At 58.0% G+C, this 15861-nt stretch overlaps 1 protein-coding gene across 1 annotated transcript; it reads left to right on the top strand.

The window, feature by feature from the left end:
- Window positions 1-1436: 1436 nt before the first annotated feature.
- Window positions 1437-14778, top strand: MTG2 (mitochondrial ribosome associated GTPase 2). Its single transcript, XM_080814746.1, has 7 exons — window positions 1437-1460; window positions 8487-8666; window positions 10434-10581; window positions 11404-11519; window positions 12039-12257; window positions 12497-12635; window positions 13284-14778. Exons 2-7 carry the CDS (start codon window positions 8493-8495, stop codon window positions 13655-13657), a joined length of 1170 nt encoding a protein of 389 aa, XP_080670872.1. The 5' UTR covers window positions 1437-1460; window positions 8487-8492; the 3' UTR covers window positions 13658-14778.
- Window positions 14779-15861: the final 1083 nt, after the last annotated feature.

Genomic DNA, 15861 nt, shown 5'->3' with positions numbered 1-15861 from the left:
GCAGTGGGCTTATGTCTGATGGCGGAGGTGGGTGTCATGGGGGGGCAGCCAGTGCCTGAAGGGAGATGCCTGTCTGGTGGGAGGTGAGTGTCTGAAGGGGGATGTCCATGTCTGTCTGGGACAGCTGGTATCCAATGGGAGGCAAGTGCCTGCCTGATGGGGCGGCAGGTGCCTGACAAGGACAGCCAGTGTCTGATGGGGGAGGTGGATGTTTGTCTGAGGGGGGCAGCAGGTATTTGATAGCGGAGGTGGGTGTGTGTCTGACGGTGGCGACTGACAGCTGGTGTCTGATGGGGGCTGTGGGTGTCTGATGGGGTTAGCAGGTGTCTCATGGGGGTGATGGATGTGTGTCTGACGACAGTGGCAGCTGACGGGCAGCAGATGTCTGTCTGACAGGGACAGCTGGTGTCTGATGGGGGAGGTGGGTGTCTGACGGGGGCAATGGCTATCTGACGGGGGAGGCAGGTGTCTGTCAGGAACAGCTGATGTCTGGTGGGGGAGGTGGGTGTCTGTCTGATGGGTGCAGCAGGTGTCTGATGGAGGCAGAGGCTGTCTGACAGGGACAGCCAGTGTCTGATGGAGGCAGGTGTCTGTCTGATGGGGGAGGCAGGTGTGCAATGGCAATGGCTGTCTGAGGGGGGTGGCAGGTGTCTGTCTGACAGGGACAGCTGGTGTCTGGTGGGGGAGGCAGGTGTCTGATGGGGAAGGTGGGTGTGTGACAGCAATGGCTGTCTGAGGGGGGAGGCAAGTGTCTCTGACAGGGACAGCTGGTGTCTGGTGGGGGAGGTGGGGGTCTGTCTGATGGGGGCAGCCAAGTGTCTGATGGGGGCAGAGGCTGTCTGTCTGACAGAGACAGCCGGTATCTGATGGAGGCAGGTGTCTGTCTGACATGGACAGCTGGTGTCTGACAGGGGAGGTGGGTGTGTGTCTGATGATAGTGGCAGCTGTCTGACAGGGAGGGCTGGTGTCTGATGGGGGAGGCGGGTGTCTGACGGGGAAGGGAGCTGTCTGACAGAGACAGCCGGTGTCTGACGGGGGAGGCAGGTGTGTGTCTGACAGGGGAGCCGGCTGTCTGTCTGAGGGGGGAGGTCGTGTCCGTCCGGAGCAGCGGCTGGCTGTCTGACCGGGGAGGCGGCTGACGGGGTGTCGAGGGGAGAGCTGCGGGTGTCTTTCTGATGGGGGCGGCCACTGTCTGACGGGGGAGGCGGTCGCCTGACCCGAGTGACAGGCGTGTGTCTGACCCGGGCGATCCGGTACCTCCGATCCTGCGCCTCCTCACAGGTAGAGGAAAAGCGACCCCGCCGGGGTCCAAAGGCGTGGGCGGGGCTTGGCCGCGTCTTCCGCTCACGTGCGCTGGGCCGGCCCTGCGCAGGCGCGGCCGTGCCGGGGGCGGGGCCAGCCCCGGAAGTGACCTCACGGCCCCGGTCCAGGCCCCGGAAGTGACGCAGCCTTCCGAAGCGGTGAGTGCGGGCGTGGGCGCCGCGCCGGGGGGTGCGGGAGGGCTTCGGGGCCTGGCGCTGAGGAGGCGGGGGCGGGGGCGCGGCCCGGGAGCGCCGCGGGGGGGCTCGGGCGCGGGCGGCGGGGCAGCGGCGTGGAGCCCCGGCGTGTGAGCGCGGGCGGCGCCGGTCCCGAGGAGCCTTCCGGTGCGCGGAAGTCGGCGGCCGCGCGGTGGCCCGTGGCGGCGGCGGCGTGCGGGGAGGCGGCTCGCGCCCGGCCGGCTCCTCGAGGCGCGCGCGGAGCGGAGGGACGCGGCCGGGGGCCTGTGCCGCTGCCCGCGGCTGTCCTCCGGCCGCGTCTCGAGGAGGCACTTTCCGGCGCGGGCCGGTCCGGCGGGGCGGAGCGCGGCGTCCCTCCGAGCCTGCGAGCCCCGGGCGCTGCGGTCGGGGCGGGGGCGCTGCGGGGGCGCTGCGGGGGCGGGCGAGCGCGGGCCCGCGGCAGGCTCCGCGCTTTCGCTCGGGCCGGGCCTCGCGCCGCGCCCCCGCTGCTCCCTCCGGGGCGGGCTGGCGCGCCCGCGAGCACGCGTGTCCGCCCGTCCGCCGCTGGCGCGGTCGGTCTGACGGCTCCGGCGGACGGTGGCTTCTGTGGACCCGTAGGACGGAGCTTGGCTCTTCACGGAACCGAGAGGCTCGGTCGAAAGTGGGGCCCTGGCCGCGGCCGCCGAGCGCCTTCCCAGCACGGTTACTTCCTGCTGACTTCCGAGTGGGTTCGTACCCGGCGCGGAGCCCGCGGCGGCCGGGAGACGCGGACCCGCGGCGGCCGGGAGCCGCGGACCCGCGCCGGCTTCAGGAGTCGGGTCCCTAACCCGCGGAGCCGCCCTGACAGCCGCGCCCTGTAACCGTGGAACCCGCTGGACCCTGGCCGGCTTTCCCCGCTCTCCGGCCCTGGCATCCGCGCAACGGGCCCGGCAGACGGGTGCTCCCCGGAGGACCTCCGGCTCGCTTTTCTCACTGCCCCCCGGGACGGACCAGCGCCGTGCGGTGGGACTTTGTGCAGATGTCGCGTGTGCGACCCGCCGGCCACGTGTGGCCGTGAACACTTGAAACCCGGCGGACAGGATTTTTACGATTTTCAGTTTGTGATGAGTTTAAATGTGGCGGCCGCGCGCCGCTAGGGGCTGCCGCACGAGGCAGTGCGGCCTTAGGAGGAAAACAGAGCAAGCAGCAGTGGGAGTCGAAGTCAGGCTTGGTGGCTTGGCAGGGGAGAGCCCTGCTTCTCCGCCCTGCCGTCAGCCGGCCTTTCCACGCTCGGGTGGAAGGGCGGGAAGGAGGAAGCACTTCCGGTTGTGCAGGATTCAGAGCTCAGCTCTCTGGCTGGTTCTACGGGGATGACCTCCTGTGTGCCAGGCGTCCGGTTTCACGTCACGGTGCCCTGTGTCCGTGGCAGCCGGGTGGGCAGTGTGGCTCCGCAGTGGGCTGAGCTGTGGGTGCGCTGGTAGAGATGAGGGCTGAGTTGTCTTTTCCCTTTACTTGTTTCACACTCCTCTCCTGCCGCCCCCCATCTGATAGGTCAGGCCGCGGGTGAGTCACTTCACTTCCTCATCTGCACAGGGGGGAATAAAAGTCCTTCCTTACAGGGGTGTTATGAGCAACGAATGAGGTAATTCCTAAAAATACTCAGATCAGCATTTTGTAGGTAATGAGGTGGAGGTCTCGAATGTTGATTGTTCAGCTTATTTGTGGGTAGCTTTTGTACACGGTGCTCCTGACTGTACGTGAGATTGTTTTTTCTTTTTTTTTATATATATTTATTTATTTGGCAGAGGGAGGGATTACAATTAGGCAGAGAGGCAGACAGAGAGAGGGGGAAAGCAGGCTCCCCGCTGGACAGGGAGCCCGATATGGGGCTCGATCCCAGGACCCTGAGATCATGACCTGAGCCGAAGGCAGAGGCTTAACCCACTGAGCCACCCGGGCACCCCTGAGATTGTTTTCTTAATGTTACTTTCTAGTTGTTCGCTGGGAGTGTGTAAGAATGCAAGCGATTTTTGTGTATTAACCATGTAACCTGCAGCCGTGGTTAAATCATTTTAATCATCATTCTATAGATTTTCTTGGGATTTCTTGTGGAAACAGTGATTTTCTGCTTACCCCCCCCCCTTTTTTTCAATTCTTACTGCAGTGTTTACAAGACCGGGTTGCATAGAATTGGGGAGCATAGCGGTCCTTTCTCCGTCTCGGGGTAACAGGTCAGTCTCCAGGCAGTGTGACAGCCGTGTCGGCCTTTGGTGGATGCCCCGTATCAGTTTGGAGGCGTTTCCGCCTGTTCCTCAGTTGCTGCGGCATTTAATTTTCCCGGTCGTGAATGGCTGTTGGCTCTTGTCACACGTGTTGATTACCAGTGGGAGGTGGGGTTGGACCTGCCCGGGGAAGCCCGAGTTCCAGGAGTCTCCCTCCTTGGCCCTGGCATGGCCTGGACTCAACCGGACACCTGTTCCTGAAGGACCCCGAGTCTTTGTGCACCAGGGGTGCTGGGCTGTTGAGTTTCTTTGTCGGTAGTAGCCGGCTTTGGTTTGGGGTCCCATGGGCCCTGTACAGTGAGTTGGGTGGTGACCTCACTTCCGTTTTCTGAAGCAGCCTCTGCAAGGTGGCGCTTATTCCGTTTCTTCCTGAATGTGCTCTAGAATCTGCGAGGGAAACAGTTGGAGTTCAGCGTCGTCTTCTGGGGAGTGTTCTCTCATAAGTTTCACTTTCTTAGCAGATACAGTGCTGTTTGGATTTCCTGTTTCTTTCTGTGTTTACTTGGTCTGTTGCGTTTTCAAGAAAATGTGTCTCTTAACCCTTTTCGCATCTGTACGGTTTGTTCTGAAACGTGTTTTAAATTCCTGGCATTGGCGATGTGTGTCCACTGTTTCCTTGATCGCTCTGACTCGAGGTTTATCTGCTCTCGGGAGCTGTCCCGTGGGTCTCGTCCGTCTCCGTTGGCGTTCGGTCCTGCTCGTTTTGCTCTTCATCATGTCCTTCCTTCCGCTTTGCTCTTCTCCGGTTTCCTGATCCCAGCTCCTGGGTTTGGGTCCTCCTCCTTCGCCCGTGTGAGCACCCAGAGCTCCGAGCGTCCCGGAGAGTGTGGTCCCTGTGCTCTCCTTCCCGTACCGGTCAGGATAGTCTCTCGTTTCTTGCTTGGGGTCGTCTTTTACCTGCTGGATTACTCACAGCAGTGTTGTCTCATCTCCGTGTCGTCGGGGTTTCCTTGGGTTCTTGGCCCTCACCGGCCGCACTTCTGTTGCGGTTGGAGGACACTCTGTACCCACCCGCACAGCTGGCGGCGCACACCTTCCCCACGAACGGGCGTCCGCTCTGTGCGGTCGGACCCACAGTGTGGGCGCGCGTGTTCAGACCGTTGGCATCTTCACTGTTTTTGGTGGTTCGGTTGTTCGGTTTTCAGCTCCTGTATCACTTCCAGAGAGAGCGGCACTGACATCCTCCTGTCCTTGTGGGATGGTCTGTTTCTCCCTTTAATTCTGTCACATTTTGCTTGATGTACTTGGAAGTGCCCGTCGTGTGCAGCTGTAGCTGCTCGGTTTCCCTGGTGAGCGGCTGTGTGTCGTGCTCGGGTGTCTTCCCTCACCTGGTTAGGTCAGAGCACACTATGGTACTGTTGTCTGTCCCATCTGTTTTTATTCTGTCAGCCCCGTCCTTCTGAATCCTTGGAGTGGTTTCCAAGCGTCCCCTGTCATCTGCTCATCGGCTCCATGGCTGGCTCTGTACTGCGTGCCGGGGGCCGCTCCAGAGCTCCCAGGGTGCCCGTCCCCCAGCCTGTCCTCGCCTGCGTAGCGCCGAGACTGTGCCACGTCATGGAAATGCGGGCTGCTCGCGCTCGAACACGGTCCCTGCGGTCCCCTCCTGATCTTACGCTTTCACGTGTAGGACCTCTGCCTGCGCTAAAGACCCATGATATGATAAATCAGAATGATACTATAGATCAGTCTTTCTTGCTATAATATTTGACGTTTGGGGCGCCTGGGCGGCTCCGTCAGTTAAGCGTCGGCTCTTGATTTCGGCTCAGGTTGTGGTTTCAGGGCCCTGGGATTGGGCCCGCACCAGGCTCTGCGCTCAGTGGGACGTCTGCTTGAGAGTCTCTCTCTCTTTCTGCCCCTCCACCCTGTGCGCTCTCACTCGCTTTTAAATAAAATAAGTCTTTAAAAAAATAAAGTTAAAAGAAAAGCAGGTAGCCTTGTGCGTTCACTGTTTCTGTTGCTGCCCTCCATTCCTAAAGATCCGGATTGCCCTCTGGTGCCATTTTTCTTCACCTGAAGAACTTTCTCGAGCATTTCTTGTAAAGCAGGTAGATTGGCAGCGATGTCTGCTTTTCCACCATCTGAGCGTGTCGTGTTTCACTTCCCCTCCTGAAGGGTGTTGTCACCAGGTGTGTGATGCTGGGCACAGGGCCCTGTCCGGATTCTAAACACAGCATTCCGGGATGGCTTCATGCTGTATGGGGTCCCGGATCTGGCTCTGGAAAAGAGAAAGAGATGTTAGTGGGAAAACGTGAAATTCAAATGCCATCTGGAGTTTAATGAAAGTACCCAAGCTGGTTTTTTAGTTTTGACAAACATACCCAGGTCATGTAGGATGCTGATACTAGGGGAAACCAGCTAAGAGGTATATGGGAATATCTTTCACGTTTTTGTGAATCTAAGATCATTACCAGATAGGGATGCCTGGGTGGCTCAGTCCGGTAAGCATCCGACTCTTGGTTTTGGCTCAGGTCATGATCTCAAGGGTCTTGAGATCAAGTCCTGCATCAGGTTCCACGCTGGGCATTGAACCTGCTTGGGATTCTTTCCCTCTGCCCCACTCCTGCACATATGCACATGCTACACACTCCACGCGCTCTCACATACGTACAATAATGCCCAAGTAAAAGTTTGCTTTAAAACAATGCATTTACAGAACGATAACAGGAGGGTATCCCTGCGGAGGAAGGTTTGGCTACGATGGAGACTGAGCCAATAAACAAACATGTCGAAGATGTAGGAAGCCAGGATTCTGGCAGTCAGATGAGGTTGTCAAGACCGAAAACTAGCATGAGCCGTGTGGTGTGGAATCGGGCACAAAGTGTGAACTCACAGTTTCCCGCAGTTGCTGCGCTCCAGCTGGGGGGATGGGCGTAGCCGGACGGGGCAGGGGGAGGGTGTGTGTGGGAGTGTGCACCTTTGTCTGCACTCTGGTCTGCTGAGCCTGCAGGCAGCAACACCCCAGCAGCCTGCCGCATGCAGGGGCTTCCGAATCCCATCCTCCTCCCGAAGCAACTAGGGCTGCTTGAGTCAAGGCTGGCCCCCGTGTCACCTGGGGAGAGTGTGAAGCGAGCCTAGAACATTTTGTGTCACGAAGCAGGAAAGTCCTCTGAGATTGATGGGTTGCCCCTCTGGCCAAGCTGGACCATTTGAAGATCAAAAATAAATAAATCACAGAGTTGGGCTCAGTGAGTAAAATAAGAAGCACAAGCCCATGGGAATGAATAAATGGGAAGCTTAGGAGGACAGGGGGAGCCGGCAGGGACCCCCAAGGGCTGGAGCTCGAAGCACGGCAGGAGGGGACCAAGGAAACCCAGTCCTCCACAGGGCGTGTGGGACATTCTTGTCACAAGGGGAGTGGCCGTCAAACGGGGACACAGACATGCCGAAAGACGCCTGGCCTGTGGCCGTGCAGGTGTCGCGGGCACGAGAGCCAAGGAAAGGCTGGAGAACGTTCCAGGCTAAAGAAGCTGAAGAACCCCGCGGAGGGGTGGCTGTGAGCATGGCTGGTGGCCTGCTTGCAGAGGTCACCCAGCTCCATAGGGGATGATGACCGTGGGTGCAGGGAGCCCCATGGGGTGTTCCGGGGGTGGGGGAGGGAGGAAAGTTGGCAGCTTCCTTCCAGGTGTTTCGGGAAGAAAAGAGCCCTTCCCCCCAAAAACTCCGGCTTTTCCGTAACTGTGACTGTCTCCAAATGAGAACCAAATTTTTTAGTGCTTTGCTAAGGGAAAAATTCCCACAAAGGATGTTCCTCTTCCAGGTGGAACATGAGATGTGGAGCAGGAGGCGCATGAGGGACGTCTAAGGAAAACCGAATTCTCTTCTCCTGCTGTGTTAAACACTTAGTGGCTTTATAATGATTTTTTAAATATTACACGTACATTTATATTCCTACCTGCATGTACGTTTCACACCTAGAAACGGGAGGAAAGCCTACCCAGTTTTCTTTTATGGAAATGCCCACACAGCGGGGATGCCTGAGAGTGGGTGGGTATCAGGCACTCACAGCAAAGGGAGAAGGGGTGTCGCCCCCGGAGGGCCAGGCCCCGGACTGCCTCCCATCTGTCCTTGGCACCTGCAGGATGTGTAGCAAATACGGGCTGTTGAATGAGCAGGTAATGGTGTGAGCAGCTCCTAGTTAAGGAGAAGTGGCTCACGTTGACTCAGCATGCACATGGGCGACCTGCTGGGCATTAACTGGCCTGTCCTCCCAGCCCTGTCCCCTGACAGATGCACAGGATAGGGCCGCACACGGAAGGGTGCCCCCTGGCACACTGGGGACGAGGGGCAAAGGGGGCATCACAGCCACACTCCATACTCGGTGTTCTCACCACCTTCCCGTTCAGCTGGTTTTAAGTGGTACGAACTAATCCACTAACGTTTGAGTAATTGGGTGTTTTATTTTTAAGAAATTTTTATTTGAGGCTCAAATTTTTTGGTTAATGTTTTCATTGATCAGATACTTGAAAACCCACAAAAGAGCATGCATATCCGGTGTTAGAGGAGATTTAACAGTTTAGATTGTCGTTACACACGTCTTGCTCCCAGGTGACAGAGAGGCTGATGAGGGCAGGCGAGCCTTGCCGGCTCAGCTGAAGGTGGTGGGAGACGGAAGGAAGTCCTGGTCCTCGGTCAGCTCGTGTGTTTCTTCACCGCACCGGGAGACAGCGCTGTGCACGGGCCTGTCCTTCAGTTTGGGCCTAACCGCACCTTTAAACCAAGTGTCTGACTTTGCCAATTTGATTTTTGTTAGGAAGCCATGGTGCCTTCAAGGCTTCTCTCACTAGGACCGCGGACTGTGCCTGGGGGCGTGGGGCGCTGGACTCAGGTCCGGCTGGGGCCCCCTTCTCCCAGGCTGCTCTCAGACAGCTGTGTGGACCACACCAAGCACCAGGAACCCCCCGGGAAGAAACTGCTCTCCGAGAAAAAACTGGTGAGGCTTTTGACCTTGAAGGACACCTGCCACATTCCCCCCTGAGAAGGCACAGGGCATTGTTTTGCGTTCTCGGCATCCTGTTCATTCTGAGAGTATGATGGGAGGGGACACGTGTAGCTTCCTGAACATGCGGGAGTGGGGGGAGAGCCTGTGTGCCCCGAGCCCCCAGTTCTCATGAACCCTGCGAAGACCAGGGAGGGTACCGGGGGCTTCAGAAGCTTCAGCCGTGTTCCGTGCCTTCGGCTGGGATGGGCGCGTGCACGCTTCTTCACCACACGCCTGCGTGTCTGACTTGGGCGCTAGGTACATTCTTTTTTTTTTTTTTTTTTTTTAAGATTTTATTTTTATTTATTTGACAGATCACAAGTAGGCAGAGAGGCAGGCAAAGAGAGAGGAGGAAGCAGGCTCCCCGCTGAGCAGAGAGCCCGATGCAGGGCTCGATCCCAGGACTCTGGGATCATGACCTCAGCGGAAGGCAGAGGCTTTAACCAACGGAGCCCCCCAGGTGCCCCTGCTAGGTACATTCTTAAGGATGTGTGGCCATTTCTTAATTTAAAAGATCTGGGTAGGGGAGGGCTAGGCCTTTAGTTTCATAGTTCTTTAAGCCTTACCTGGTGTTTGTTATTTATCACAACCTTGTATTGAAAACATGAATGATCTTTGATTAAATTCAAGAAAATAAGTGTTTACGACCCTTCACTTTCTCCTGAATGGGGGAGGGGTCTCCGCTAAGCATGGGGGCAAACAGCGTCTCCCTGTAGGCACCTCCCTGCTCCCTGTAGGCACCTCCCTGCTCTCCGCGGCCGTGTTTGCCGGCCACGTGGCTCAGTGTTCCTTAGGGGTCTCGTCTCTCCCCAGACGGTAAAAATTCAATCCAAGCTTTTCCTCCCCTAAAATGCTCACCAGTTGTGCTTTTTTCCCATCAGGTTGATGTTGATGATGTTGGCATATAACAAAATTAGACATTGAGTTTTTGAAATAGTAATTCGTGTTTTTTCCATGTGGTGGTGCCAGAGAATCTTAAAATACTTGTATATTAAAAAAAAAAAAATCTGCTTATGGAGTAGTGGTTAGAAATGCCGACGTGCCAGGTCCTGGCAGAGGGGCTGTCCGTGCCCACGCGTGCAGCCGGTGGGTGGGCTCGCTAGCGGTCACAGCCTGGCCCCTGGAGCCCAGGCGCCTCGGAGAGCTGACCTTCTCGTAGGATGAGCTCATGTTTTTTAAATGTGAATCCAGTTTGTCAGTCCTTGTTCTGTAGCTAGAGTGTGCCTCCCTGAGGGGCCCAGAGAAAAGCTTGCTCCAAGAGCCGTTCCGTGTGCACCGCTGCTGTGGGCACAGCCCTCCGCAGTCAGCTCCTGAGTCGGAAGCCCGCTTGCCCCCCAGGACCCCCATTCATTATTGCGTCTTTCCAGGAGCAAAGACCTGGTGTTTCCGTAACGTTTTTGTTCAGTGACTATTTGAGGAAAGATGGAAAGATGCTTTATTTAAGGAGGATTTCCTAATAGCTCCTGGTTTCCTCAGGCTGCCTTTCCTACCCGTTGACCGGTGTTCACTTCCAGTGCGTTGACCGACATTTGCCTACAAACAGTAGTGACTTGTGGGAACTTTCTCACACTTGCATCGTAGGCGAAATTAGCAATTTAGTATCATTAACTTCTCCTTTTAAAACCTGTCACAGATACAAAAGGTACATTTCGCACAGCTGCTCGGTCCCTGAAAGGATTGCAGCGTGGGTAATGACCGGGCTCTCTGTGCTCTCTGCAGAAGAGACATTTCGTGGACCACCGCCGAGTGCTCGTCTGCGGGGGCCGTGGCGGCGATGGGGTGAGCTGCTTCCACAGTGAGCCCCGGAAGGAGTTCGGAGGCCCAGATGGTGGCGACGGAGGCAACGGTGGCCACGTCGTCCTGAGAGGCACGTGCCGCGATGGGCCATTGGGGGAGGAGCACTGTGTCTGCTCGCCTTTGGGGCTGGGCCTTTCCCCCTCCTTCTCATCCTCATGCGAGTTTGAATTCAAAAATCGATGGATGGACATCATGTTTATTACATTATATGGATGTCCACATTTTTTTTTTTTAAAGATTTTATTTATTTATTTGTCAGAGAGAGAGAGAGAGCGAGCGAGCGAGCACAGGCAGACAAAGCGGCAGAGGGAGAAGCAGGCTCCCTGTGGGGCAAGGAGCCCGATGTGGGACTCGATCCCAGGACGCTGGGATCATGACCTGAGCCGAAGGCAGCTGCTTAACCAACTGAGCCACCCAGGTGTCCCTGGATGTCCACATTTAAAAAGTTCCTTAAACCAATTTCAGTGGTGGGTAATGTTTAAATTTCAGGAACACAAAGCTCATTTACGCTCAGGGACTCTAGCGCTAGGCCGGAAGGCAAAGGGCAGGGTCCATGTTACTCGCCCCGGACGTGCTGGGAGGCTGTGGATTGCACGGAGCACTTTGGGAACGAGCGGTGGGTAAGCCGGCAGCGGTCACGACACGATAAAGCACGACCATTGTTACACTGATGATGGCATCGTGGCTAAGTCTGACTTTCTCAGAAATGGTGTTTTCTTAAAATGAGAACTTTTGCTTTCTAAAAAAAAAAAATCACATTGCCAGTTGGGTCACTTGTGCCATGACTTCACGCCATGGTTCCCTGTGCGTTCCTTGTGTCCTTAAACGGATGATGTACAGATGGTTGTGCTTTTAACCCAAGGAAGGTGAAGGTCCTTGCTCTAACTCACAGCTGACCGGCAAGTCAAGTCGCTGTCCTCGGTGCTGTCTCGGTACCAGGGTTTCCACGGAGAGGCCGGTGGCAGGAAGAACTGCTTCGGGCGCAGTGGCGCCCTGCTCTACGTCCCGGTGAGCCGAAGGCTGCAGAGCCCGCCCCCGCCTGCTCCCCATGGCCCCCCTGGCTTGGCCATGCAGCCGCCCTCCATGAAGCAAAGCCCTGGGGTGACGCTTGGTGCTCACTTTATCCCATGTGCATGTATGACCTGTTCAAAAATCATGAAATTATAGTATTAAAGGCAGGACCCCAGGGGCCCACTGTTAGTCTATCCTTACCCTCCCAGGGCATCTCTGGGAGTGGAGACTTGGCTCGTCTCGGATTATCCAAGTGTTTTTCAAATGCTCCCATCCACCCTAATATTTGAGAAACACTATTTCAAAAAGCCATTTATGCCATCTGCAGGGGGTGTCACAGCCTCGTACAGTCCCTTTGAAGGCTGGGACCTTTTCCTGCTGCTTCAGAGCTCTGCGGAGGGGGGACCTAGTGGTGCCCCCGCCCCTCTGCCACGCGCCCTTCGTCCAAATGTGGACACAGGCGCTCGGAGCGCTCTGCCCCACGTGTTTGCTCTCTTGTAAGCACTTTATTTTCAGGTCCCGGTGGGCACGTTAGTGAAGGAGGGAAAGGAAGTTGTGGCTGACCTGTCGTGCCCGGGTGATGAGTACATTGCTGCTCTGGGCGGGGCAGGAGGAAAAGGTAACCGTTTTTTCCTGGCCAATGAGAACCGCGCACCTGTGACTTGCACCCCCGGACAGCCTGGTCAGGAACGCGTCCTCTTCCTGGAGCTCAAGACGATGGCCCACGCTGGAATGGTGGGTATTAATCTGGAGGGGGGAGGAGGTGGCGTTTCTGCAACAGAGCAAGAGAAAGTCCGGCCCTGGTGCCGGCAGGTGCCTCCAGCCTGGACATGAGCGACAGCTTGGTGGCACCGCCCCTCCCAGGAGGCCCTGTGTGCGCACTCAGGAGCCCACACTCTGACGTGTCCCTGCTCCCCGACCTCGGCCAGGCACGGGCACCCTGAGATGACAAGGTGGGTTTGCCTTTGCTCCAGGTTGGGTTCCCCAATGCTGGGAAGTCCTCCCTTCTCCGGGCCATTTCGAACGCGAGACCCGCTGTGGCTTCCTACCCGTTCACCACTTTAAAGCCCCACGTTGGGATTGTTCACTGTGAGGACCACCAGCAGATAGCAGGTAGAGGTCCAGGATTCTGTCTGAAGGTTGGCCTGAGATGGCATCCGAGCACGAATTAGGTAATTCAGAGCTTCCCACCCAAGATGGAGCGCTGTCTCTCCTCGTTTCAGCACTCGTAGTTCTGGCAAACCCACCGACCCCCAGTCCTCTGCCGGCTGGGTTCAGGAACCCATGTGTCGCTTTCAAACTGGAGGAAGTCCCGCCTCCTCTGGTCTCCCTCTCCCAGCCTCCGTTGTGGAGACGACGTCTGACTCGAAAAGCTTCCCTGTACCATTTTGAGACAAGAAAACTTTTTCCCAGAAGATAATGTACCCATTAAAAATAGTAAGCTGCCGCTCAAGCTGCTCGTACGGCGCTTTAGATTGGCAGAGTGCTCTGACACTCCACCAGGAATCCGGTTCTTAAGTTTACAGGAAGCATTTTCCCCTTTTCTGAATCATTTCTAAAGCCAGAGGCTGGTCGGTGTTAAGTATTCCTTGTGAAGCCAGCCAGCCTGTCACCCACACCCGTCGGTGCCCCTGCAGAGCTGAGAGCACAAGTGCCTGGGGTGGTGGGTGGCCTGACGGCATCCCCTTCAAGGCCCGGCGCGCGGGGCTCACAGGGAGCCGGGCCTGTCCCCGCAGCCCCTCTGTTCTGTGTGCCCTGCAGTGGCCGACATCCCGGGCATCATCCGGGGCGCGCACCAGAACCGGGGCCTGGGGAGCACCTTCCTCAGGCACATCGAGCGCTGCCGGTTCCTCCTGTTCATCGTGGATCTGTCGGAGCCGGAGCCGTGGAAGCAGGTGGAGGACCTGAAGTTCGAGCTGGAGAAGTACGAAGCTGGCCTGTCCGAGCGACCGCATGTGGTGGTGGCAAATAAGATCGACCTCCCGCAGGCCCGAGCAGCTCTGCCCCAGCTGCGGGCCCGCCTGGGCCCGAGCATCATCGCTCTGTCGGCCGCAACTGGGGAGAACTTGGAGGCGCTGCTGCTGTGCCTGCAGGAGCTCCACAGCCGGCACGTGGGTGCCGAGCTCCGCTGGTAGCCACCAGGCCGCCGCCCAAGGATGACCACCCTGAACGCGGCTCTGCGTGGAGACGAGAAAGTTGCTGCTTTGCCTTGTGCTGTCCCTGGCGCTCCCTCTCCAGCCAGTGGGCCAGGACCTTGGACGTGTGCGCCTCCTGCAGATCTGCTCGCCAGGGCCTCCTGCACCTGCCAGCGTGCTGGCCGGCTGAGCTGGGCTCCCCGCCCTTCCTCAGTACCTCTAAGTGGCGAGGAGCCCTCGGCCATGCGGCTGAGCCGCCTGACTTGGTGGGGCCGAACCCTAACCTGCACACGGGACCCCGAGCGGGAGGCACAGACTCCGGATCCCTGACACTGTCATCGCCAGTGCTGGCTGCAGTCCCAGAGGCCAGCCTGCCCTACAGAGGGGACATGAGGACGCCGGGACAGGGAGCCTTCACAGCCGCAAGGCTATTCTCGAATGCTCCTGTCTGAGCAACGCAGTAGGGGCGACGCCTCCCGTGTTGTTCCCAGACTCGGCTGCGCTGTGCGAGAGCTCTTGGCTTCACGACTGAACGCACCCAATATCCGACCTGGGGCCGCGCGAGTCATTAGCTGAGGGCATAGGCTCGTGTCCCCACGTAAAGTCTGCGGCTTTAGGCATGTCCCTGGGGGCCCTTAAGAGATGATGTGGCTGGGAACCGGGGGTAACCAGGGGAAGGGGCCTCGGGCCCTTTGGGGATTTGCCCCAGGGTCCTTGCCACCAGCTGCGAGCGTGCGGGGGGCTGGGCCTGCCTCAGACAAGAAGCTTGTGTCCGAGCTTTCAGGAGCAGTTCCGTTTTGATCTACCGTCAAATCTGCAACTAGAATGAGAATCCTTTGCCTGAAGCTTTATTTTAATGTCTTATAATTTCCGAGGTCCTTGTGTTCTGGAAACCAGAGATGGGTTTTGCAATCTCTTTGCTCTCTCTGGGGCCACCACAAAGGATTTCGTAGAGCCGCGTGAATTACCGTGGCCTTTCATCTCCGGTGCTGCACCCGGGGGCGACACTGGGGGCCTCCCCGCATCTGTCCTGCGCTCGCCTGTGCCCCCGGCAGCCTCAGGACCTGACCCAGCTGAGGCACTGCTTGATATTTATGGAGTGAAGAAAGGGATGGTGTCTGATGTTGTGTACGTGGTGAGTTTCTTTTAGTTAAAGGCACGTGCTTGGCGGGAAGATTCGCTGAGCAGCGGAGGCCCCGGTGCCACCTCCCCTCCCCTCCCAGCCCCACCTCCCCTCCCCTCCCCTCCCCTCCCCCCACCAGTGCCGCAGCTTCCGTCCCCGTCCGTGTCTGCAGGGGCCGCTGAGGCCTGAGCCGTTGCTCTGTGTATCTGCCTGAGGCACTGCCTGTTGACACCAACCTCGGCTCAGGGACTCCACTGTCCCGTGCCCTGACTCCGGCTGGTGGTTCCCCGCACGTCGGGTCGGCGGCACAGGCGCTGGGGTGCGTGGCGCCCGAACCCCTGTCGCACCCCTCACCCTTCTGGGAGCTGATCTCCAGCCTGGGTCTGCTTGCCTTGTTTTCTCTCCGTCTGGATATTTGTTTCTGTCCCGACGTCTGTCCCTCCCTGTCCGTTCCGTCTTGCAGACGCTCCAGCTCCAGTGGGCGTTTCCTCCCCTGTGCCACACAGGCTGCCTCCCAGTGTCTCCCTCTCTTGCTGTACTCCCACCTCTCGAGGTGGCTGTCACCTGGCTCTTCGCAGCCTTTCTGGAAGTGGGTGTGAAGACGGGGACCCGAGCCACAGGAGGCAGCATTTCCCGCATTCCCCCGTTTTTAAGCCCTAAGGCGCGGCACCCCGATTTCCCCGGCTCCGGCATCCACTTGCTGTAGAGGACAAGCCTTAGGCTCCTGCACAGCTCCCGAGGGCGCGTCACCAGCCCTGCCCTCAGCCCTGTCCCTGCCCCACCCTGAGAGGTAGGCCCTGCCCTGCTGGCCTCCCTTTGTCTTCATGGAGGCTCAGCTCCTCCTCGTGCCTTTCCTCACGTGGCAGTAGGGCTCTTGGTAGGAGCAGAGGGACACCCCTGTTTCCCGGTGTGGTCAAGGCCTGGAAAACGGGCGCGTCGCCCACCCTGAGCAACCCAAAGTGGCACGTGTAAATCCGGCAGCACGCAGAAGGCCAGATGACGCCGTTGTGTGATCGCGGGTGACCCCAGCTCTGCTGCCTGGCCCGCCCCGTCCTGTGAGAGGGGGGTCCGTCCCTGCCAT

This window comes from Martes martes, assembly GCF_963455335.1.
Source record: "Martes martes genome assembly, chromosome: 9".
In the NCBI taxonomy this organism is placed as follows: Eukaryota; Metazoa; Chordata; class Mammalia; order Carnivora; family Mustelidae; genus Martes; species Martes martes.
Note: the sequence above shows the minus strand (reverse complement) of the source record. Positions and strands in the feature narration are given on the sequence as shown.

Excerpts from the sequence above, each read along its gene's own strand:
- MTG2 (XM_080814746.1), top strand. The coding sequence starts at position 8,493 with ATGGTGCCTTCAAGGCTTCTCTCACTAGGACCGCGGACTGTGCCTGGG. Across the intron at positions 10,582-11,403 it reads TGGCCACGTCGTCCTGAGAG|CTGACCGGCAAGTCAAGTCG; the intron begins GCACGTGCCGCG and ends TCTAACTCACAG. Across the intron at positions 12,258-12,496 it reads CGATGGCCCACGCTGGAATG|GTTGGGTTCCCCAATGCTGG; the intron begins GTGGGTATTAAT and ends CCTTTGCTCCAG.